General features: G+C 36.6%; 1 protein-coding gene across 1 annotated transcript in view; it reads right to left on the reverse strand.

Moving 5' to 3' along the window:
• Positions 1–1468: 1468 nt before the first annotated feature.
• The window catches only part of ramp1 (receptor activity modifying protein 1), a 32128-nt gene continuing 6906 nt past the window's right edge, over positions 1469–26690 (reverse strand). Inside the window, exons 2-3 of the mRNA XM_084121514.1 lie at positions 17719–17854; positions 1469–4846 (exon numbers count right to left, since the gene is read on the reverse strand). Coding sequence (XP_083977640.1) covers positions 4591–4846; positions 17719–17854 — 392 coding nt within the window. The 3' untranslated portion in view covers positions 1469–4590. The remainder of the gene's footprint in view (positions 4847–17718; positions 17855–26690) is intronic.

A 26690-nucleotide genomic window follows, 5' to 3' on the forward strand; every position in this document is an offset into this window, starting at 1 on the left:
TGGTTTCCTTTAGTTATTTAGGCAACCTGAGTAGAACACTGAATAATAAGTGCAGTGCTTTCACACACAAAAGGATCTTAGGAAACTCTTTCATGTGGACCAGTTGAGAGTCCAGTCATTAATAACATGCTTTGATATCACATACCAATGAAAGGCATAGACCCTCTTATTAGTGTTCCAATGAAGACAAACTAGGGCACTAAATCTGTCTCTAAAAATTATTTACTTCCACCTTGCAAATGGAAAAGTTCACTGCTCATCATTTCAACTTCCTGATCTCATTATTGAAAGAGCTTTACAGGATGGCATTGGCATGCTGGGATAGGACATTGCTACCATTTCGAAATGCGTGAATACCCTACTGTCAGACAGGGTTTTAGACAAAAAACATTTTTATAATAAATGGAAATAGCTCATTAAAGATTGTGCTGATGAAAGCAGCTAATGAGCTCTCAGAAGATCTGTGACTGCAGTTTGAATGTGATCAGAATCATCTGAAGAGAATGGAAATGTGATGGCATAATAGATTTTATGGCTTTTTATGTGAAAATGGGCTTAATAATTTGACTACTGCCTTTGTCTTTTTTTCTTTCTTTTTTTACGATCTGTACAGTTTTACAAGAATTTAAAAAGCATGAGAGCAGTTAGTTTTGGGTCTTGGCTTCTGATTGGTCAACAGCTTTCCAGTTGTGTTATTACAGGTCTTTGCTCTCTTTTATTGTGACTCGTTGTTTCATGGTACTCATAGCATGAAGATAGAAGCACATTTTTCCAATAAGCCTAGGTTGCTATATTGACAAAACTCCACAGCCTCTTGTATCTAATTGTCTAATGATTTCTTTCTTTCAACTTGGACCATTGTTATAGTTTCTTCTCTAGTGGTAAATTACTGTATAAATGCCCCCAGCCACCCCTATTAATCATTTTGGAAACCCACTAAATAAACCCAGAGCCTTTTCCCATTATTCCCAGCAGCTGCGCTCTGCAACTTCCTTTGAACACTAATTGTTTCATAGTAAATGCTCTGGGCCTAAAATCCAACTAAAGGCATTAGGAAGCAGAGTTGGGGACTGCCAGCTTAGTTTTGAGATCCAACAAACTTTAAAGAAACAACCTTTATATTGAAGCTGGAATCACTGCACCTGCTGGAACCAGACTTGTACCTCCTTTCTCGCCCATGGGTTTAGGATACACATTCCAATTACAGAGCCGCAAATGTAACCTGTTTTGAGTTATTGCCGAAGGGAAGGGCACACAATAAACCTGAGGTTATCTAGAGTCATCAAAACAATGGCTCAGCCTATGGGTTATTATAACCTTAAGGGTTATTTGATTGGCTGAACAATGCAGCAGATGAGGGGAGTGTTCTGTAAAATTGTTTGAAAATCAGTTTGGTAATGCTATATAGGATTAGATTTATTCAAAACTCTGAACTTCATAAACAATCAATAAAGTATATGAGGCCAGGGACAGCACATTTGAAATCTTTTATTGATTCTACATACAGATTATATAAAAGAGATGAATGTTGCTCAAGAAAGATGAACTTCCCTGATATAACACCAACAAATCAGCTCATTGTTTACTCTGGAAAAAGTGTGTAAATGCCATTCATAATGTCACAACAGCCTTTTATACAATCTTGCCAATAACTGACTGGGTGATTCTCACCAGCTGAATGTATGTGAATATTCAGGCATCGGATTTAAAGATTTACAGTTATTCACAAAAACTTTGCCTGTGGTGCCCTGGCCTAAACAATTTGCATTCATGGCCCCAGAACATGAAAAGCATGTGGATTGCTTAAGTATAGGATCATGTTGGTGCTATCGGTTATTTTAGGATTTATATATGAAATTTATGATTGAATACTTTAATATCTGATGTCACTTAAATAAGAATCTTAGATCACTTAATTCTTGATATTTCTACCTTTGCGTTCCTTCACAGCTAAGCTCTGTAAAGATTCGTGAAAGCTGAGCTTTTTAGACAGTATGGTGGAGAGGAAAGAAATGCTGATTATTGAATGTGCTGTCATGTCCAAGTTGTGTCTAAGCTGAAATGAGAGCTGAGTTTAAAGATTTTAAAAACTGAAATCTACTTTCATGATTTAGATTACCTTGTAGTGTTGAGATCTTTATCACAAAATGATTGACAATAACTAACAGTGTGTTGTTGTGTCCATTTAGGTAGGTTACTGATTTATGTTTACTAGCAGTGCTTTACAATTTGTGTTAAAATAGTGGCACATCAGTGCATTGGTGATACTGGCAGTTATTTACAAGAATTCATTATTCATCTCTGAGGTTAAAAAATAAAGCTCCATGAATATCCTTCTAGCAACAAAATGCAGAGACATTAACATCATGTGGCATCAACATCGAAGTAATTCAGGAAATAGTAGTGCTGTAACTGACCTGCTGTTATTTAACGGCTAACTTCTGGTGACTCATGACCGCATGCCTTCTCTCGTGTCTGTTTGTTTGCATATGATGTGCTCCAAAGCATCCCTCCAAATGAGGGGAAATGTCCGGAATAAAATAAAAAAAAGTCGAGGGCAAATTACTTTATTACAACTGCAGGAGAAATCAGAGGCTTTGAAATTCAGCTGACATTAGAGACGGCAGGTGTCTGTTCCACTGTCTAATTTGCCACAGGCAGGTGAAAACCACAGGCTTTTAATCCACTTACTGTGGACACAGAGCTCCAGAAACACACATACATAACAACAAAAACCATGTGAATAAAAACATTTTAGTGTTAATACATGAATTATTCCTTGACAAATGCTGCAAGCTTCTTAGCTGGGTTGTCCTCCACTAAAGAAAGAAAATATTTCCCCTTGACATGACCTCATGAAGCCTGTGTGTTGAGACACCAAATAATGCAGTAATTCTCTCAGTTCACTGCTTCTAGTAGTTTCTGATAGCCACTGTCAGTACAAAAGATCTGATCCAGAACATGATGAGCTGCAGGACTGGCTGATGCCTACAGTATATAGACGTATATAGACCCTTAGGCAGTTACCCTACTGGGGGTCACAAAGATTGCGATGAAGCCTAATTGAACTAACACTTTAGAGCAAATTAAAACATTAAATGTAATGGAGGTAGCACATTGTCCCTTATGACATTAGGGATTAAAAATAAAAACCCAGATGGTGTTGAACAATAGTAAAGTCATTTTTGCAGTCTTTGTACGGTGGAATTAAATTATCTTTAAAGCTCCAGAAGTGCCATCAATTTGTACAAACTTAATTGAGATTACATTTGTGGTGTATAAATTAAAACCAATTTCTTCCAACAGCTTCCCAAAATGTTGCATGATTTTGAAGTTGCAATTCATTGTGGGATTGACTTGACTTTGAGAGATGCATGCGATGCTGTGGCCAAAGCATTTTTAGTTCATATAATTTCAATTTAAAAAAACATAATAGACCATAATATAGTAAAGGTTATTGGCATGATCATGGTTGTAGCCCTTTTTTATTTTTTAAATATTACAACAAAATATTAATCATGAATGTCATGCTACAAATGTCATAATTTAGCACAAAGCACATCTATAGCTAAGTTTCCATCCACTTGTCAATCGAATTATCTGAAGTTCGGTAAAAAAAACTCATGCGAATAAAGCTGGTGAAAGTGTGTTTCCATCCAATGGCTTTAAAGCGAAGAAAAACCTGTGCGTAATGACGTCACATGCTGTTTTGCGATCCAATTGGTATATCGAATTGATTTGAGACATTTTAAGGTGTTTCCATTCATTTTCGCACTGAATCGCACAACATTCAAGCAAACATTTGCGAACAAAGTTTTGCTAGAAAAAATGGATCGCGCCATCTACCAACAAATGATCAATATTGCACAAGTTGTAATAGTGCTTATGTGCCAGCTGATAGCGACATATCAAGCTATAACAAGAAAACGACGCTATCAACACATTGCTATGATGATGCAGATGCACGTAAATGCCCGACGATATTCGGCAAATAACGTTTCCATCAGCGTTTATCACATAAGCCGTATATCGATCAAGATAAAATCCGATGAGACCGAACGTATTTCATTTGAGTCGATATTCATGAAATTCAATCGGATTTTACTGTTTCCATAAGGCATTTTTCATTCCATATCACTTAATTGTGATAAAAATGTGTGGATGGAAACATAGCTTATGAGTGTGAAATACATTGAGGTGTCACAAAGTGATTGAGTCCAGTACTCACATAGGTTTGTCAAACACATGGGAATAACAGTGTCCTTCCTTTGGTGTTTATCCATCCAAGGTTATACTTATCCATCATTATAATGACTTGCATCCAGATTGGAGATCTGTTTCACTGACAAAATGCTGGCATGACAAAACATTTAGTTAAAAACTACTTGAAAGAAATTGTGCTGAAAGTTTTTGTCCGTATAAACGACTTGTATGTTATCTGTTTGTAGATAACACAGTGACTGTGTTCACTATAAGCATTTCGACATACAACTACTTGATGAGAAACAAGTCTTTCTTAATGTTCGCAGTCTGTGAAATATCACTTTCTCTGTTGTTTAGTGTGGAGATTCTCGGTTAACTTTTGTAGACTTATACAATTCCCTCGCTGCGTTTACTCCTCCACACCACTAGAGCAGTCATGAGTAGCGTCACCAGAATGGGCACCACGATAAAAGGCCCCAAGATCCGATTGGGTGGATCGTGAAGCAGCCGTCCAGACAATGAACAGTCATGGAAGTAGTGTCTGTGCACCCGGATGAAGAATTCATCCACCATTCGGTTGGGCCAGAAACAGTTCATCTTCAAAGCCACCAGGAACGTGCAGTTGGTTAGTTCTCCATAAGACCTTTAGGAGAGAAAACGGGAGGTTAATGTCGACTGTTTGCATAAGATGGTGTTGTGCACTTTTAAAGGTTTCAGGATGAAGAGAAAATGGTTTAAATGTGAAGTGTGTCAATGTTTGATATTAAAATACTTTCTCTTTCCCCGTAGGAGGCAGGAGAAATGCAGAGCCAACTATAGGGAAGCCACTCAAAGGTTTATTTCCCAGAGAGTGTAAACACTGTGGCACTTTCAAAACATTGCTCTTTTAGAGTGGTTCTACATTCATTTTTAGCTCATTGCAGTGGCCACTGATAGGAGAAACTGAGCTTTTGCAACTCCGAAACAATTAAAGAAATTGCTTCACAATATGATTGACTGTTTTGAAGCGCTGGTCAAAACGGTGTAAATGCAACAAAAAACTAATTTACCAAGTGCAGATGTTTTCTTGAAAGTGTAACCTGCAATCTACCATTAAGCATTAAGGCCTGTTTTCACAGACAGGATTAGGCCTTAGTTCAATTAGGGCATTTAGGTAGCTTTTTTAAATGTGCCATATTTGCAAAGGTTTCGAAGCATCACAAAGCAGTGTTTCGAAAGCACCCATCACTAATGACCACAACTGAAAACTTTCTCTGAGATAAAATGGCACCACTTTATTGATGACTTTACATTCAAGTCATCTGGTTGATAATGTTTTGCACTTGCCTTTATTTTCACGCGGCAGTGAGGTCATCCAAAAGTCGTAGTGATATTTAAATTAGGTTACTGAAGATATTTTTTTAGTCATTTGTCTAAAACCATTTTTGCAATTCCACTTGGTGCCACCGGTGATGCAGAAATTACACAATTCACTTTAAAATTAATATCAATTTAACATGTGCTGAAATATAAAAGTACTATCAATGAATTCACATCAAAACCTGCACAATTTCAAGACTGTACTTGACTGTACATGGTCTGTAAGAAACTAACCATAGGTTCACACGAATCTCTCTGGTGCTGTGCCTAATCATCCATAAAATCCACTACTGCATATTTGTGTGTGAGAGTGTGCGTGATAAATGTCTTTATTAAGCTGAAATAATGATTCTCATAGTGATCATTAAGGAGCCCTGATGGAATGTGATCACTTCAATAATGATGATGATGGTGAAGAAGCTCAAGGAGAGTCTCTTCTTTAGATGAGCTCTTAATAGGTCCCTGTGTGAGTGTTAGACCCCTCCCCCCTCCCCCCTCCCCTGAGCCATCTATTTTTAAGCCCAGTCAGCCTAGCGTGGGATGCCTGGCATAACCGGTGCAGACTTTTAATCAAGAGGTTTCTTCCGGGCCTGTTTTAGGGGCTGGAGCAGACTGCACACCGCCTCCCCTCACATTTCACCCCGAGGGATAAAGATGGCTTGCAGGATGGCAGCTCAAACACTCGGGAAGTGCAAAAAGCACGTCTCATCTTCCCAAAGAGGCATGTGTGACACATATGGGTGTCTAGGTCACCCCTGTGTGCACAGCCAGGCTATGGAGGCTAGGGGGTGTTTGGGTAAAGGAAATGAGAATGAATTAAAGAAGTCAGTAGAGAATGACTGGAACTACTGCAAATTCAGGAGAGGGGTTTAAAGGATTGACTTGGAAACTGAATTTAAAACACTGAGCTACATTTTACTTACTGTTGCACTGCATTATTAAATGCAAGTCCATTTATTATTTATTTTAATCGATTTTATAATTACATACGATATTGATTTTAAACTTGAATTTTATGTGTGTGTGTGTGTGTGTATATATATATATATATATATATATATATATATATATATATATATATATATATATATATATATATACTGTGCTATGTCATGTGCTGTGCTGTGCATGTTTGTGTCGATGTGCCTGGGTACCACTGATAAATGTTAAAACAAAACAAAACAAGAAATCGTTTGTGGTAGACATTCACTAATGGTGAGAGTGAGTCAGTTTTACTGGAATTAATGTTCAGGAGAAGCTCCAGCTTCTGTTAAACTCCGTCTGTTAATGGACTGACCCTGAGTTCACACCTCTGATCGTCTCTGTCTGCCCGTGTATTATTAGCATTCACATTAAAGACTAAAATAAACAAAGAACCATCCGAATGTACGCCCACAATGGACAGTTAAATTGTAAAGTAGCACTGTATTTATTTTTTCTCATTTCATTTTTAATTGTGTTTGCTAAGACCAGCGTCTTTATTATTACTGCTCATATTTGAAGTGAACATATTAGTACTGCTCATACTTATGATTAGAGAACAAACCCCTAAACGTTTTAAACTTTGGCACATAACTCACTGCTTTGGCTGGATAACTTAAGTAGCTTTATTAAGGCCTCTACCATTGAACATGAACAGAATCATGCAGTGAAGACTATGCCAGTAACTGAAGCTATTTTAATTAGCATTATGTTTGGATGATGTTCTCTCTTTTTCCAGTTTTTTTAATGTTTACTTGAATAGTTCATACTGCTGTATGAAAAATTGTATCTTTTTTTTGTTTTGTTCTATTGACGTAATGTTCCTTTGAAGTTTATGTTATTACTGACTGTCTACTCGTCTTGAATAATTTCTTGATAATAGCACATTCCTCTTTCCTGTGTTATCGAAATTGGTATAGAGAATTGTAAAATTTCACTGGTACCGTCTACTGAAATTTTGGTATTGTGACAGCTGACGCACAACACATTCAGAAATATTAGTATATATGAGCACATTGTGGCCATTTTAAGAGGCCACAGGGTCAGAGGACAACAGGCCTCAATAGAAGCTACACAGCAGCACATTTGAAAAGGGCAAAAGATGGATCCATGTAAAAACTGTATAAATGGCATCGTCCCATTGTGACATTTCATAGGCTCTTAAAGAGGTGGCCATCATGAACGTGAGAGAATCAGAAATCTAATAATATAATATCCTCTCCAGGTGGATTGCAGTGTAAAGCTATGCACATAAGGTTGTGCCATTCAACAGCAGTCATCACATTTTCTTTAATCTATATGGGTTTTCAACACTATGCCATTGTACATTCATTTAATTTGAAAGCCATTTTGGTTAGAGAATCTTCCTAATTCATATACACATCAAACCAGGATGAGACGTGCTCAACTATCTGAAAAATAATCTTCTAGTTTCTGCTCTGCTGAAGAGACAAATGAGTATTTCTGTTTATATTTAACTACTTCATCCAACTGTATACAGAGTGATGAAGAAGAGATGTCAAACGTATCATCACCAGCATGAACAGAAACAGCTGTGGCAATATTTAGCCTGTAGCATCAGTTGGAGAGGAAGTCATTTAGTGAAGTTAAATTTGGATGTTTAATCATAAAGAACCAGCTTAATTTTTGCCCTGTCAAAACCTATTATCATGCAATTAACAAGTGAATACAGATCAGATGAAACAGTTCTGGTTAAGATCCTTTGACTGCAGATGTGAGACATCAGATGATATCTTTGTATTAAGGTCATCATTTACTTTCATGTCATCCCAAACCCGTATGACTTTCTTCTGTGGAATACAAAAGATGTTGAGGCATAATAATGTCTTAAATATAGGGCCGGTTCATCACACAATACTATCTTCAGACGACCACAACGTCTACTTTTATAGTGCTTCTCTTTTTTTATAATTAGACAAAATTACAGCTTAATAGACTTTGATAAAACTTTATTAGGGGCGAAATAATTGGTTGTGGGGGAAACAGTCACATTAGGGAGAGTCACAAATTTGGTAAACATGAATATAAAGCATTTTCACACAATAAATATTGAAATGTTTATTTCACTCTTTGTTAACATTGTTTACATTTTATAGTTTATAATGGGACAAAGGTACAACAAAATTTAGACAGGGAATTTGAAAAGTAGAAATAAATGATGAAGGTATGTTAAAAAGTTCATCTACTGGCAATAAATATTTTCTTTCAATTAAATTTTCATATTGTTCAATTATGATTTACTGTACATTATTTATTATCAGTTTAATTAATCTTTGTATTTAAGAGGGAAGTCTTAGGCAGCACTGAAAGAAGCTGCACAAATGTCAGTTCTTAGTTGTTTTGCACTATGATTAACTGATAATAATATACTGAGTTTAATATAAAACTCAGCAAATCTTTCAGTCTATAGGTGACTGCTGGTGCGTTTCTCCATTGACCATGTGATGGGAAAGTCTTCCTGCAGCTTTCAGTCTTGTAAGACAGCAGATTGAATTTCAAAATGGTTTAACACCACTAAATATAACTTGTGTGACAGGACAGAGAGAGTCAGGGACAAACATCAACACACAGAGGCCATGACTACAGCACAGTGTCACTGTTCATGCTGTGGCTTTCCTACACCACCATAACCAGTCACAGAATAAAGATCGCAGCAATGGTTTCACGTTGCCATTTTCATGTTCGATCAATTCCTTTACTCCTGCTCATCCCTATTGGCACTGCACTATTTGTCAATAAAACCTCTTTGCAAACCCTGCAGTATACATTGTGACAGATTCATGAAACCATCCTAATTTCAGCTCATGCTAGATATATAAATTAAATATATAAATAATAACTAAATGTAGTTACAATTTAATATAAAATGCCAAAGTGGGAAGAAAAATAAACTTGAGGGGGAAACAAGTAGTTTAATTACCCCACTGGAAATGTATTCTTTTTTTTTTTCAGTATCTCATGCCATGTTGCTTCAAGTAAATGTATATTGTTTTAAGGATATTTACTTGATTGTACTGGAAAACAATATAATTGTTATGTTTTATTTTATTTTATTATATTTTAGCAGTGAAATGCCTTTTTATGCCAGCTGTGTTTCTCATACTTATAAATGTTAATAATTTTCCAGATTAATAATATTCATCCATCATTTTGGTTTTTGGAGCTCTATCGAAACAGCACATTCAACTGAAGACTGTTTGTAGCAGAACCCATAACAACAGTGACCTAGAAGAACACATACTCGATGATCCAGAAACATCCTCATAAAACATTTTGAGCATGTGCCTCTGCAACAGTTACAGAAGCAGTTGATCTCTGTCCACTGAATGCTGAAGGTGATGAGAATTGTTGAAACATATTATAAAGTGTCACCCTCTTGTTGGCTCTTTCAGTCTCTCTCAAAGTTATCAAGTGTCATCAAGGCTGACAGAGGGGTTAAATGCTTTCAAGTGTGGTCACATTCCCCAGAGCTAATAAAAACTATCCCACAAACACCTGGACTGTAATGTAAAAGGGGGGGGGCATGCCCGCGGGGGAACAGATGGACATTGGGATCAGAACCTAAACTCTGCGACTGCATGGGCAGCAGAAGGATTTCAAGGGGGACATTTCCCCCATAATTCCATCTTTTATATTGCATTCAGTTGGGTAACACGTTTGTTGAATTTACTACATCTCTATGGCAGTATAAGCCATATGGATATTTCCCAATGTAATTCATATAACTTACAAGTACAGACATTGCAGGAAGTTTTGTCACTTCGTATCACTGCATTCAGATACATTTAAACTCTAGCACTGTCTGTTAACCAGCAATTCTAGATTTCAGTATTCCCTTGCCGTCACCAAAACAGTCACTTTACTTTCTCTTCTCTCCTTTAGTTTCACAAGCGATCATGAGCCACCTGTCCTCATGCAGTCTCATCAGGATGAACAGGACAACAGGTCACAGAGGGGCCAAAGAGTCAGAACTGCCCAAACACCAGATGGTGTACACAGAAATTATGGGTACAATGAGTCAAGACACCTGAGCTTGAGTTACAGGAACTCTGACTTATTATGTGCTTGAAGAGGATCACATCCATCATGGAATAGATTTCTCGAGAGGCTAAATGGGGAATAGCCTCTAATATTTTCTCATGGCCTAAAAACATCATCGTTATGTGTCTGGATTAATAACAGCTTCAGCCACTAGAAGTCTTGGGATGTGCGTCTCTTACGTTTTAATTAGATCATTCATTTGTTCAATTAAACTCAATATAATTGTAAAATGATATATAATTTTAAATTAGCAGTTCAAATATCAACAAATAACATTTATTAGCAGACTAATTATGCCTTTTTTGAACACATTAATTAGGTCTGACATTTTGTCTCCTTGACTATTTCAGACAGAACACATCAAAACCTCAATAAAATGGCTATGAAGTCTAAATTAAATATGATTACATACACCAGGCAAATTTTAAAGATTCAGACCAGAGATGTGTTGGTCAAATTTTAGCTTGAATAATAGCTTTTAGCTGTCATGTAACCATTAGCAGAATAAAGCCCTAAAGCACATACAGGCAATCCTTTCTTTGCTAACTATAGATACTGAAACTGACAAGGTTTATTTATTATGACCAATTACCAAGGTTTTCATTCAGTTAGGCTACTTGTTATCTGTTGTGAGTAATGGCACGAAAATAGATAAAGGTTAGTGTTGCCCATTTATCAACTTTAAGTTTTGGAATTGTTGTAACTGCCAGATCTCATTTGTACAAGCACATATTCAAACGTGATGCCTCAAGACACGCTTTCTCTCTCTCTCTGTTTTTGGAGCTTGACAGCTCTTAGTCACTGTACTATTTTGTTGTATGGAGAGAAAAAAACGTCTGCAAATTTTTTTTTTGAGCTCCACAGAGAAAAAGAATATCAGGTTTGGAACAACAATATTTTTATTTTGGACATTATTCCATTAAAATGATGTCCTGCAATAAATAACCTGAAACCACAACTCGATCTCTAGAAGCTGAGTTTTTGTCTCTTCTTCGATGTAATGTTTGCATTTTATTAAACCTGTTGGGATCTGTTTTGTGCTTGTTAAATCAGTAGCAAAACACTTCACAGTGAGGTTTTAACCCTTAAACACATACCTCGGGTCTTTAGTGACCCAGGACATCATTCACATCTCTCCTCCTTATTCATGTTTTAAAGTTAGACATCAACATTCTTACTATTCCTCAATCAATTTAATATAAAATATAAAAGAATGCCTGATTTTGTTCAACTGAAATTGTATAGGGTCGCTGACGACCCTAGGTGTGTAACAGTGTAAGTGTATTTTTCTGCACAACAATAATTGAATCTTTTTTGATGGCTGAAAAGGTTTATTCCACAAGCTGGCAAATAGTGTCTGATACACAATGATGAAGTGATGTTTCACTAGTGAGCGCAGGGAGAAAACAAAAGAATAGAAAGTATCATCAGCAAAACTTGAATAGGCCTAGGGTGCTTCTCATTTCTTATTTGTACATCCTCATTTCCTTTCCTCGCGTCTCAGCTCCACCCCCTGTAGGATGCGAGGGAAGGCTGCAAGGAATCATAGGAACAGTGATCATAGGGATCATAGGATGGAGGACAGAGGAGCGAGGAGACGAGGAGGGATATTGAGAAGCACCCTCAGTGATTTACTGCAGAGCAAGTACTGAACGCAATCAAATATTATTGTCACTGTCACTTGATGGTAGCCTGGCTAACGTCAGACCAAGTCTCATTTGAGACTTGGTCTGGGAACCACATGTTCATTTTCTCGTATTTGAGGCGTGGTTTACGAATGCCCAGAGCCGTTTATTGGGCGCTATGAATGTCTATCAAATGCGCCTGTACGTAGCTCATAGCCAATCGCTTCAATTATACAAGATGACGTATGTAGAGCGACAGAAATTCGACGAGGAAAAAGACGATGGGTCAAAGATTTATTTGTACACAATGGCGTTTAGCGAATATTACCGTTTGTAGAGCGACAGAAATTCGACGAGGAAAAAGACGATGGGTCAAAGATTTATTTGTACACGATGGCGTTTAGCGAATATTACCGTTTGTGCAAGATAAACATGAGGGTAGAAGGTAACGTCGAGTCTGATGCCATGTTGGATCCATAGATATAAACAAACTGCTTCGGTGTTGTCATCGTCTTGCTGCTCCCTCCCCGTTCTGTGATTGGTTCCCTTTTTCAGGGGAAAATAAAATCGCGCTGCGAGCAAGGCAGCATGGGGAAACCCAGGCTAACTTGATGGTTGATCTGGTGAAGAAACTGTCAGCGATCAAAATATTGATTTTGAAGATGTTGAAAAGTATAGTTTTGAGAATATGTTCGAGATGCTGAATGTACTGGGGAATGAGCTCTGACGAGGACAGTGACGATGGTATAAAACATCTGCTCAAACTGAACCCTTCCAAGATCCAAAAGGTAACAAAATATTCTTTATTTTATTCTTCTGTAATTGTTACTTTAATATCAGTAGAGTTTTATATTATTGCGACAGATAGAGATTCATCAGTGTAAGATATAGATCCGGGTCGCTAAAGACCCGAATATGTAGTAATGATTGGCGAAACATTCATGCATTTAATGGTTACATCTGTTCCTTAATCTAATTTCTTCAGAAAAGCGAAAATTGTTTTAGACAAACACCTGCCTAACTCCAGCTCTTCATTGTTAATTTGTATATATTTAACACGTCTATTTTGCCTCTAAACAGTGCTTTAAGAGGAGTTTAATGAGCATACGGCACACACAGAGGAATGACCCTTGGCAGGGCAAAAGTCTATGTCAGTAGATTGTTGGTTCTCGCCGAGGCGGTTTAATGCTTCATTGCCCAGGTGAGACAATTTGCTGAAGTCCAACAGTGCTTGTATATCTTAATTACCTGCAGTTGACTGCCCTCAGTGCTCGATAAGTCTTACCTCACCACTTCTGAGGCTCATTGGAGGCCACACGCCGTTCTACAGCGTTGCTCAGCCTTCATCCCAGACCTGTGGCTGTCTCTAGATGGTGCTTTGTACATAATTAAGCAACGGAGTTGGATGACACCAAGTAGGGAGCTGAGGGGCCATACATACTTTAATGAGCGCTTTTTCACAGGTGAGTGGGGCACTTGAACCTGCTCCCAGATCTGAGAACACCATGAAATCCCCTGAGCTATGAAAGAGCAACCATTGAGCAATAACACTCTTCTCTAGGAAGGCTGACAAACTGAGCCTGGAGTCAAACTTCATGGTAAAAAAAAAGTGCTGCATTGAATCATGGATTAATATTGTTCACTTTCTGTCCTGCCATGACAGATTTATGTCATGAATTTTCTATTGATTTAAAGAAGTGTGGCATCAATCATTTTTGATGTACTCTGTATTTTAAATAAAGCCAGCTAACTTAAGTCTGTGCTTGTTATTAAGGTTTAACCACAGATAAATCATTGAATCAGACAGAAAAAATATTGTTAGCCATGATTTAAGGCTTCGATTTTGTTTGGTGGGCTAAAGCACTTCTAATGTAAAAAAGCACAAAAATGAAATACCAAAGATCAAGGTCATGACAAACCATTATACACAGTTAGCAGAATCTATGACTCACTGTCTAAAGGGAATCACTCAAACTGCTTTTAATAAAGTTGATATGAATAATCATTTTGTGTCATAATGCCTCAGTATAACAACACCCGCAGGAATCAGTCGTCCTCCTCAACACAATTCTTTTTGTTTGCAACTTTAGGGCAAAATTCTGAGATTTTGATCTGAATGACAACAAATGTACCAGCAGTGTTGTGAATGAACACCAAGAACATTTTGCTCTGACAATCTCTCCACTTCATAGTGGAGCAAAAATCTGGGTTAAAGTGAGGCACTTACAGTGGAAGTGAATGAAGTAAATCCATAAAAGTTAAAATATTCAATAGACAAATAATATATGTGTTAACAAGATTTTCTGTGTAAAGCTATATCTAAATTTTCAACTACATCACCATGACAATGAAATAGCATAAACTCTAAAACCTTAAAATGCCTGGGAAAATGTTTTAAACGTCACACCTCAAATAATACAATAATTTTCAGCTAATAATTAATGGGCTTTTATAAAATCATTCTTCAGTAATCTGCCCCATTCACTTATATTATAAGTGCTTAACCGTAACATCATAATTAAAAAAAGTCATGTATTTAATCACCCTTATGTTGTTCCAAACCTGTTTGACTTTTTTCTTTAGCAGAAAAAAAAAAGATATTTGGAAGAATGCTTGTAACCAATCAAGTTTTGGTTACCATTGACTTCCATTGTATGGACAAAAAAAAAACAAAAAAAACAAACAAACAAAAAACAGTGAGACATTTTCAAAATATCTTCTTTTGTGTTCCACAGAATAAAGAAAGTCATACAGACATGACATCAAGAACGACATCAGTGCGAGTACATGACAAAGGACTTTCCCTTTAATTACAGTGATTTCTAGAACTGTAAAACACTGTCAGCATTTTGCACGTTCGCACGAGCTACAGTACAGTATGTGTGAGGTAGGTCGCAGGGGACAAACAGTGTATGAAATGTTGATGACAGGGACTGGCAGACCTTGCTGGCCCCGATCCGACAGCCTTGACATCCAGTGTCACTTTTCTTGACTGTTGCACTGGAGCGCAACGGTTTCAGTCTAACGTCAGAGTGGAAGGTTTTTAGGGTCAGTTGTCAAAGGCACAAAGGTAAAGCTAAGACAGTTCTTCTTGTTAAGTTCTTCAATATCATGTGTTTTCTGGGGCACCACAAATGACCTCCTCCATTATGTCACAGAGACAGCTGCGCATATGGAGGCATTTCCCAGGAACGGTGTACGCCTGGAGCTGTGCCACATGGCACACTAAATCCCTCTGAAGTATGAAGTATATTACGGTATGGGAACCCCTGTCGTCTCTCTTACTGAGAAAACTCTTCACTAACCTTATCATGAACTGTTCAAATAAACATGCAGGTGTGTCAGCAGCAAGGTATGATTAAGCTGAACAAAAGTTGTTGAATGAGTGCTGAACCAAAGTGTATCAGTATGTTTTTTCATTTAATATTCAACAAATATTATTGATCTGCCTTACTTAAGGTGGACGATGACGCAATTTTGAAACAAACTTTGTTGTATTATTTTCATGTTATGACTGTGAAGCTGCTTTGATACAATCTGTATTGTAAAAAGCGCTATATAAATAAAGGTGACTTGACTTGTTTTTGAAAGAAGTTTCTTATGCTCACCAAGGCCTCATTTCTAATGATAAAATACAATAATACTGTTTAAAATATTTTTTAAAAGATTGTAATTTGTAATAATATTTCAATGTATTTTCAGCACCATTATACTCAAATCTTTAGTCACATGATCCTTCAGAAATCATTCTAATATGCTAATTGGGTGCTCAAGAAACATTAAGGGCCCCATCTTGCACCCAGCGCAATTGACTTTGTACACCGACGCATGTATCATTCCTATTTTGCACCCGCGCAAAGCGGACTTTTCCCTCCACAGACGCACGTCGGTTAACTAAGAAATACACTTGCGCTCCCCAGGGCGGTTCAGCGCAAAGAGGAGGCGTGTTCCGGCGCAAACGTTCCCTCATGCTATTTTGCAGGTTTAGAAAACAATTCCGCCACTGACTGAAAAAAAACAGTTTAAAGTCAGTGGTGCGTTGCGCATGTTATACATATGCTATTTTAAGGGCCATAATCAATATAGCGTGTGCACAACGCGCATACACTTTGATTCTCTCATCTACACACAGACGCAGCAGTTATCATTTTTGCAAATCATACATTATTACGATAGATAGATAGATATATAGATAGATAGATAGATCTGGAATTTGCGCCTGGCAAATCCGCCGTTATAATAGGAAACCGCTATAGAACAAGTGCGCCTGCTCTTAAAGGGAATGTGAGATGACGCTCTGATTGGTTTATTTCACGTTACGCCCAAACCACACCTATGAATAATGAAGCTACTTCAGACCAACCCATTTTAGATTTGCGCCTGGCGCAAGAGTCATTTATCCCGCCGGTATAATAGCAACAGCGCCCAAGACCCGCCCACAAAGTTACTTGCGCTTTGCGCTTGATACTTGCGTTTCAGATCGTTAAAATAGGGCCCTTATTGTTATCAGTGTTGAACACTTTTGGGCTGCTTAAAATGTGTCATAGTTTTCACAAAAATATTAAGAATTCTTTGATGAATAGAAAGTTTTTAAAAAAACACACAAAAAAAACAATTTAAAATAGAAATTGTAACAGTGTTGTAGCAAGCATGTACTGTTACTTTTAATGCATACTTTCTGAATAAAAGAATACATTTCTAGACCCTATACAATTTTTACAAAAAATGAATGGGAAAACAGGCATTTTTTAAAAATAATTGTATTCTTTTTTTCTTGTTATATTGTTTATAAAATAACAATATAACAGGCTAACGACCCGAGGTGTGTAACAGTGTAAGTATATTTTTCTGCACAACAATAATAGAATCTTTGATGACTGGATAAGTTTATTCCACAAGGTGGCAAATAGTGTCTGATACACAATGATGAAGTGATGTTTCACTCATATTACCACCCGCAGAAAACAAAAGAATAGAAAGTATCATTGGCAAAACTTGAATAGGCTCAGTGATTTACTGCAGAGCAAGTACTGAACGCAATCAAATATTAGTGTCACTGTCACTTGATGGTAGATCTGGTGAAGAAACTGTCAGCGATCAAAATATTGATTTCGAAGATATTGAAAATGTCGCTGAATGTACTGGGAAATGAGCTCTGACGAGGACAGTGATCATGAGTCAGACTTGTAACCCGAAAGTTGCGGGTTTGAAATGACTGAAGTGCCCATGTGCAAGGCACCTAACCCCCAATCACTCCCCGGTCACCACAGCAAAAATGGCTGCCCACTGCTCTGGGTGTGTCCACGGTTTGCAGTGTGTGTGTGTTCACAACTCACTACTTCTAATGTGTGTGCACTAACTTGGATGGGGGACAAATTCCGAGTATGGGTTACCATATTTGGCCTTCACATGTCATATGTCAGCTAATCAGAATCAAGAAATTACCAATAATATATTAAATCCTACAAGTGTCATGTTTCTCACTTACTCAACAGTGTCCTCCCAGCTGCACCACTGTTGCTGGTCAAGAACCTCCATGTCCAACTTGAACTTGACCAGGCAGAACTCCTCAATGGCATTTCCATAGAGACTGCTACATGCCATCATTAGCACAGGCAGGTTCACTGCAAGAGAAAAAGAATGGAGGATGAAGAAGGAAAAACATCTCAATTATTCTTTACTCCACAGATCACTGTTCCCACTGTGTGTGAAAACATTTTTAGATACATAAATAGTGGAGCTCAATGGTAAAGAAACATCACAAATGAGATCTCTTTATACTGTAACTCAACTGGTTTCCATAGACACCAAAATTCTCTCAAGATCAAATGATCGGCGTTATGTAATTGTACAGCTCTCATACTCTGACATGTCAATAATTGTCTCATCTATGTCTATTTTTATTTTTAGGTATTATTTAAGGGTTTTTTTGTTTGTTTGTTTTTTGCTTTTGCTTTAGCCTATTTAAAGTAGGGGGGAAATGTTTCCATTCTAAAAAAAGAACCCATCTATTTTATTATCTCATTTTCCCAGATTTCCCCATAAGAATAATGAGGCAAGTGGTTAATCAGGATTTGTTTTAACCACATCCCTAGCACATGATGAGTTGTCGACTGTATCTGTCATCTGACCTTAATAAATCAATAGGCTGAAATCAGAGGAAAATTTTAACAAAACACATTAAAATCAGCATGAGAAAATGTGTTTAAGCACGCAAGTTGTTATTTTGATGTGTCTCAATAATAAAAAAGGACACTTAAAACTCAAAACGTTCTCAATAATCATAATGTTTAATGAAATGGACACTGTAGTCTATTGCTGATACCACATTTATAAGTTTAGACTCACCCTGCAGTTTGTAAAAGGCATAAATCAAGCTTTACTTGACTGAACCTGGGACAGTTCTTTAAAATTGAACATCACGTCCAGATAACCAGCAGACGTGCTGTAATTAATTAATTTAATATAAAACTCTCCAAAAAAGCCAGAAACGGATTAAACGTTTCAGAAGCTATAGCAAAGGTCTGAATAGTGTAAAAGAAAAAGAAAAAAACTTCAGAGGAGAAACAAAGATGAGTCATTTCATTAACTCTGATATAATGGTATTAATGTGCAGCTCTTGGAACATAATAGCCTTTTAAACAGAGAAGCCATTGTCTGACTGTCATTTTCTTTCAAATTCTCTGTTCTCTCTCTCCTTCCTATTGTTTTATTCTCCTATAGAGATCCATAGTATGAATGTAGCACTCGCCCCCAATGCCATACAGAAAAGTGTCTGATCAGTATGAAAGACGGGCTCACGGTCAGAGCCGCAGTGACAGTGCTCCCCTCGGCTCATTGTTAGTCAACAACAGCTATCACATCAATTATGTGACAGCTGAGAGTCCCACAAGAAAAATAAAGGAGGAAGGTCAAACAAAAAACAAAGGAATTTGTGCAGGATTACTATCAGACTTTCTTATCAGTATTCCTATCAGACTTTCATAATCTTGAAGGATCCTAATGGGAATTCACTGGATAAACTGAATCCCAACAGGAATTTTTTTTTTTTTATTTTTTTTTTGGTTGTTGCCTTTTTATAGGATAATGTAGTAAAGGATAGATTTGTGTTTTGTTTTGAATAAAAACTCTCTGAAAACTTTTTTCAAATTATGATTCCAGAGTTAGTCCTTACACATTCCTTTAAGCTGAACAATGACACGATTTTCTTTTTAGAGCTGGTTTACAGCAGAATTGAACTCTGTTCGCATCACTGAATTATTATTTTCCTGTTATCACTGTAAAGCTGCTTTGAAACAATCTGCATTGCACTATATAAATAAAAGTAAATCATTTTTTTTATATATATATTTTTTGAATATATAATATATACAAAAATGTCCAGCCATGAATATTTTATGGGAAAGACACACTAAAAACACTTAAATAACATTTTTTAATTAAATTCAGTTGGTTTCTATATAAAACCCTAGGTTTATTGACATCATTTTAAAGATCTCTTTATGACAAGAAGTTATATAAGGAGAAATGTCTTAAATGGTTGCATAAAACTTTTATGTTTAACAGGTTATTTCATTTTTCCCCCCTAGTGATAAAGTATATATACAAGCAGTTTAATTAAATGGAATTAAAATTAAAACTAAATAAATGAATTAAAACTAAATCCATAAAAAGATGCCATGATGGGCACCCCTAAAATGTTCTACATATGGAGCGCCTGACCCATTTAAGGTTCTATATAAAAACTTTTCATCCAAGAGTGCACTGTATGCTTTGAGGCAGATTTAAGAAAAACAGCAAACATTAAAGGAGTGGAAATGCAAAAGTGCCTAACATCACAACATCAAACCATATTTGCAAATAAAAATAAAATCGGCAGAGGGGAGATGCAAGGATGATGACACTACAAAATGCATAAGAGAGCATAAAAACATTAAAAACACTAGATATTGCATAGCATCTGAGATGTGGGAATATGTTCCTGTTTTATTTCAAGTACATAAATAACCCTGGACGTCAACCATGAGTAAATCCTCTAGTGATTCGAGCTATCAGAGTCTGAAATGGAATAGAGCAGATTTTAAAGGCTTTTGCACAATCTAATGCAACACAACATCACATATTCCTGGAAAGAAACATGTATATGTATCCTAAGAGCACAGAAAGCCCTAATCCAAAAATGTTACATGAGCGTTGTTTACCAGCCCAATGATACAGTGAACCTACCTAAAGCTACACTTTCTTCAGAGCATCTTAGATATAATTAACTGGATTTCACAATTTTCATGTTAATTTTGAATCATGCATATCACTTATTTCAGCGAGAGTCCAATTATCATAATTGCAATTCAATTAAATAATGTAATGTTTTATTTATTTGCCATAGCCTGTTTACACTTGCATTTGCCTCTTGGCAGATGTTAATTCTGGATGCTGACTTCAACATTTTCTATTTTCTACTATTCCTCTCTCTGTTTTTGCTTCTGTGCCAGTGTTTTCCCTTCCATGTGCCAATACATTCATGTTTCAGAAGAGAGAAATGTTCATTTTTGTGATAAGATTTTGAATACGAGCCACTGAATCTCACAGAATTGGATGGAAAGTGTTCCTTCACATTTTCCCTGTTAAAACATCTCCCTTGGGAAGACAAATCCATTCACTGTTCTAAATTCTTATCTTGAATGAATTCCCTTTTCAATCACACAGCATATAAACAAGTGAAAATAACAATGTAAAATAAGTGAATGGTTATATGGTGAGGAACAGAAAACTGTATGTGCAAAGCAGTACAATTCCCAACCAACTAGGTCCAGAGAAGACAACATCAAGCATGTCACATTAAAATATGACCTTTGATGCAATATTCTCAATATGACAGGAACCTTTCCACCAGAACACTTAATTAGTCTCTTTATGTGCAACATCACTGCTCTCGCTGACATTCACAGCATATTTGTGTGAGAGAGAGCGAGCAAGTGTGCTGCTAACTACTTCACATCTGCAATATGCTGGCAATCTGGATGATATCCAGGATCCTTTAGAGTCAATTAGTCAGTAATATGTCACTCCATTTACTGTGGTGTGCAAATACAAATGCAAAAAAGGTACAAAGTGTGATTTCACATTATAAGCACATTGGAGCCTTCCGACAACACGACATAGACAGCTTTGCACCCAAAGCAATTCTATTTCATGAGCGATTCTAGCAGGCGTAGGCTTTTATATTGCCCTGAAGATGGATGAAAGGGAAAATGAATAATACAGTGGAACACTGTTCCAGTTTTGCCTCCCAATACAGGCAAAAGTGGCATATTTGCTTATGCAAAGTGAATTTTTAGACTGAGACTGCAAAGACTGCACTGATGGTGTAGGGGACAGGGCGCAGTATGTTTTCGCATGTTGACTTCCTGAGGAGCTGAACTCTTTCAAACAGATATTAGGAAAGAGAACTTGCCATTTATTATAAATCACTGCAACATCATGGATTTTGTAAGAGCAGTGGCTACAAAAACTATTTGTATACTTTAGTCACAATTAAAAATATATGAATGTATTTGTATTAGGTGGCATTATAAAAGAAACGATGCCAAAGCTTAGAACTAACTTTTACAAGACATTTTTGCAATTACTTTTAACAGTTAACAAAATACTAAAGTTGAGGCCAGCCCAGAGTGTGGAGGAGGATGCTGGGCCACACAGATCACATCCATCTGTTCTGGCTGCTGTTAAATGGTAAACTCACAAGTGTTTTCAGAACCACTTCAGTTGTCACAAACTCAGAGTATCTGTAAACAGAGAATAACAATTCAGTAACTACTGCACTGAATATGACTTGATTTTTATCTTTTTTAATCAATACTTTTCAGTATTTAAAAAAATATATTTATAGTTGCTTTTATATTCGAGTCCATTTGTCATCTTGGATGGATATTTTTACTGAACTTGCGATAGTGCATCTTGGGATTGCCTTATCTTTAAGCATATGTGTGATGCTGCATGACATCTTAGAAGGCAGCATAATGTTGTTTTTTTGTGTGTCAGGAGTGCATATGTAATGCCTTTAAATACTGTGTATTGTTGCAGGCCTCCTAAAGTCAAGGTAATAAAATTGAAATATTCCAATAAAACAGTAAAAACAAAACAAAAAACGTATATAATACAGAAAGTTAAAGGGACTGTGTGTAGGAATTTCTCCCATCTAGTGGTGAAATTGTATTTTGCATTCAAACTAATAATGCTCTCCAGCGCCTCACTTTTTTAAATGCGCGTTGCATCTACGGTTGCCGTTATGTACCAAAAAGCTATGACAGGATGTCTTATAATAGCACTTCGAGTTTTTCTTCGGGTGAACAGGTTTGTTATTTAAAACAAACTGAAACTTGAAACAATGAAAAAAAGAATGCTACAGTATGAATTACTGACTGTGAAAAACATTACTCTAACTTTACTCGTTATATTTTTTGAAGTACGTGCATTGTTAGATATCATCATCATCAGAGCCTTCTCTAACGTTACTTTACTCAATAGCTGCTATTCATCAAAGAGCCTGTTTAACTTTTAACTATAAATGTTCTACTGTCTATATAATAAAGTACACAACCAAGCAATGAAAAAAAAAAGCTTGTAATTAAGACCGTAACACTGACTTACCTGTCGAGAAGAAAGCAGGCAACTTCAGGGTCTCTTTTGAAAGCTTTCTCCTGCATTTAGCTATCCCGACATTAACCCTTGTTTTTGTAATCTCCGGTCACGTTTACGGTCTATTTTGGACTTTTTCGACGACGAGGACTCCTTATCCTGTGACTCAGCATATGTATGAATGAACGGTGTATAAATAACCGTGCAGTGCATCCTTTTAAACTTGCCGGGCAGTGACAAGCGCCTCTCACTGCTCTGCTCCTCCGCTTCTGCTGGCTTCAGTCACGTGACGCTGGTTCTGAACGAAAACGCGTTGGCCTAGTACTTTTTGTCCCTCTCTGCTATTATAGTTTTTCAAGATGGCGGAACTACATGGAAGCCTCCGTGGACCTACCCGTCCCATGTATATAAAGATAATAAATTCTTCGTTTACGAGGATTAGTCTGATCACTGGCATAGGTATTTGTACACCATTGAGGGCATATTTATTAATAAAAATATTGATTTTAGATAATAAAATACCTAAAAAGCTACACATAGTCCCTTTAACATCGTGCTGCTACATGACCTTATTTTTTCTCTTCAAACACTGAGATTCTTTTAATCTCAAACTCTTGCATGAGAAATACAGAAAACAGAAATACAGAAAACATTCGGTCTAAGATGAATTTTGAAAGAAAGGAGAACTAAACAAGAGTATTTCGAGTTTCCTACTTGATAATCTCCGTAACTTTGACTGGTTTGACTGCCATATTTATGCAGATGTACTGTAAGGCTGGCTGTTAAAGGAATAGTTCACCCAAAAATGGATATTCAGTCATTAACTCTCACTCATGTTGTTTGAAACACATTTAACATTTCTTCCATGCAACACAAAAGGACAAATTTTATGTTTTTAAGTTAATATTTTTTATCTAATATTTATATTATTTACGCTTTATTTAAAAAAAAATAATTGTTTAGTTAACAATAAAACGTGTGTTATTCCAAGCATTGAATGAAAAAAACACTTACTTAAAGTTGCTTTATGGATTTTGAAGACTACACTGAGTAGCCAAAACATTATAACCAGTCACAAGTGAAACAAAATCACTGATCATCTCCTAACAAGGCTGTATATTAAGGTCAGATTAGATAAGCAAACAATCAGTTCTTGTAATCAACATGTTGGATGGAGGAGAAATGGGCAGGAATAAAGATCGGAGCAAATTTGACAAGGGCTAAATTGTTATGGCAAGGCGACTGGGTCAGAGTATCGAAACGGCAAGGCTAGTGGGTTGCTCATTGATGGTCATCGAAGGGCAACGAAGGCTATCCTGTCTGGTCCGAGCCAACAGAAGGTCTACTGTGACACAAGTCACACAAAATTTGAATGATGGTTATGGGAGGAATGCATCACTGAATGACAGCACTCTGCTGTGTATGGGGCTGCGTAGCGAGTGTCGGAACTGGACCTTGAAACAGTGGAAGAAGGTTTCTTGGTTCGATGAGTCCTGTTTTCTTTTACATCACATGAATGGCCGTATATGCCGTTTGGCACCAGGATAAACTGTGGGACGATGACAAGGCGGGAGTGTGATGCTCTGGACAATGTTCTGCTGGGAAACCCTGTAACCTCTTTGATGCACTCTACCACACTGCACACATTGTTCAGGAATGGTTTGAGGAACATGATGAAGAGTTCAAAGTGTTGCCCTGGCCTCCAAATGCCCTGAGCATCTGTGGGGATGTGCTGGACCAACAAGTTCAATCCACGGCGGCTTCACCTCGCAACCTATAGGACTTGAAGTACCTGCTGCTAAATGTCTTGGTGCCAGATATTTTATGGTGCTTTCATCATGTTTTTTGTTCCTTTGGTAGCTTGACAACCCCTGGTCACTATCTGCTTTCATTGTATAGAAAAGATGAGCCTAGAATCTGAACACAAAAGGGACTTCAGTCCCTGGAAACTCTGCAGTGCCCTTTAAGTCCATTGAATTAATGCTGTTCAAAAGCACCTAACAATAGACATGAACTATTATTTCTAGTCCAGCTGCAGTTTCAGATATGTCCTTCCTCATCCTGTGTCAACATATCTGTTATGCTTAACTAAACATGAAATATATCAGCATCACTCTGCATTCAGTTTTGTGTTTGTATAGCTGATACCCTATTAAGTGTGCCTCCTCTTCCAAACAATGACGCACGAGATGTGTGAATATGTTACTGGTGGTAATTGTGAAACAATGACACGATGAGACTCACAATTCAAAAGGCCACATAATTATCTCTATGGGATAAAATACTGTATATGCCTCTTAAAACAGGGCAAGTGCATTACTGTAAATGCACCTTTATAAAAACTGATGGAGTCACACAAAAAAATTATGCCAAAAAATGCTGTCAATAAAGTTGTATTGAACCCGGAATGCTCATTTAAGCATATTGTTGTGTTAAATTGATGCTCTTCAGGAAGCACTTGAGACTGTGATGGACAAATATTGCTGACAGAAGCATTATACTGAAATTAACCAGTTAGTGAAATTTTTCCTTCAGCATGCTTTTTATGCCACTGTCAAGCTGTCATGTTTTCTTAAGGTGTAACGGCCTCATAATTGGTCAAATGAATGCCTGCCAGGAGTGTCTCATGTTAGTAAATGGATGCAGACAGACAGTGATTGACAGATACTGAGGGGATGTAACTCAAGAGCCAGACTCATATACACTGGATAAAAGAGGACAACAGCTGGATAGGTTGGTATCATCTGAGAAAATATACTTTTGAAGGGACCATATGTCAATTTATCAAGACTGATGTTCAGCTACAAAAATGTTTCCAGTAAAAATGACTAATTATATACAAATATTTAATGTTTTGGATTACATCTCTTGTCCTATTCTTTTCCAAACAAGCACAAAATAAATGTAAAATGTCACTGTGCATTCTGTATTTCAGTAGTGGCCATCACAGTGATTTGGGCTGGCAGCTATATCAATGGTTTTGGCATGTCTGACTCATTGTCAGACATGCCAAAGTGTGAGAGAGGTGTCATTTGTACATGTGACCATCTCTGGGACCCGCTGGAAGCTTCGAAGCTGCAGGTCACTTCAGACTGTTTACGAGCACGGACCAGTCAGCCGTGAACTCAAAGCTACATTTCAGCAACAGTAAAGTCCATTAGAAAAATACCATTTTACTTTAAACTTTTTTTAAACTTTAATTTAAATTTATTTAAAAGACATTTAGAATTTAGTAAAGCAAAATATAATTTTACATTTGTATAAATGGTCACAAGTTATAACAAATAAAATTGACACGTTTGATATTTATTAATACAATTATTTGGACTGAAGCAGAAAACAAAATGACAAATAAAAAATAAAATTTGATACTATTTTTAAAATAAAATATTAAACAAATTAAGTAGTTTTAAAGGCTACAAATGAATTTCGTCATCACATATTATATTTGGATAAAAAGTATATTCTCAGTAATACCTTTGGCTTATTCCAAATACTACAAATTGCACACTTTGTCTTCAATAACAAATGCACATTAATAAACAAATAAAACTTAGCTATACTTTGTACAAAATACTATAATATATTTTTGAAAGTATACTTTCAATGGATTGTTACAATGATCATTTCCAGCACACAGTTAAATATACCTGAAATATATTTTTAATAAAGTGCAAATAAATACACTTTTAAAAAATAAACAGAATTTTCACTTCACTATTCACAATTATTTTAAAGTGTGTTAAAAGTTGTATTGTGAAAATAGGTAAAAGCATGATGCTATATATATATATAAAGCTATGTACTTTTAATATATTTAAA

This window comes from Abramis brama, assembly GCF_963993115.1.
Source record: "Abramis brama genome assembly, chromosome: 8".
Taxonomy (NCBI): Eukaryota; Metazoa; Chordata; class Actinopteri; order Cypriniformes; family Leuciscidae; genus Abramis; species Abramis brama.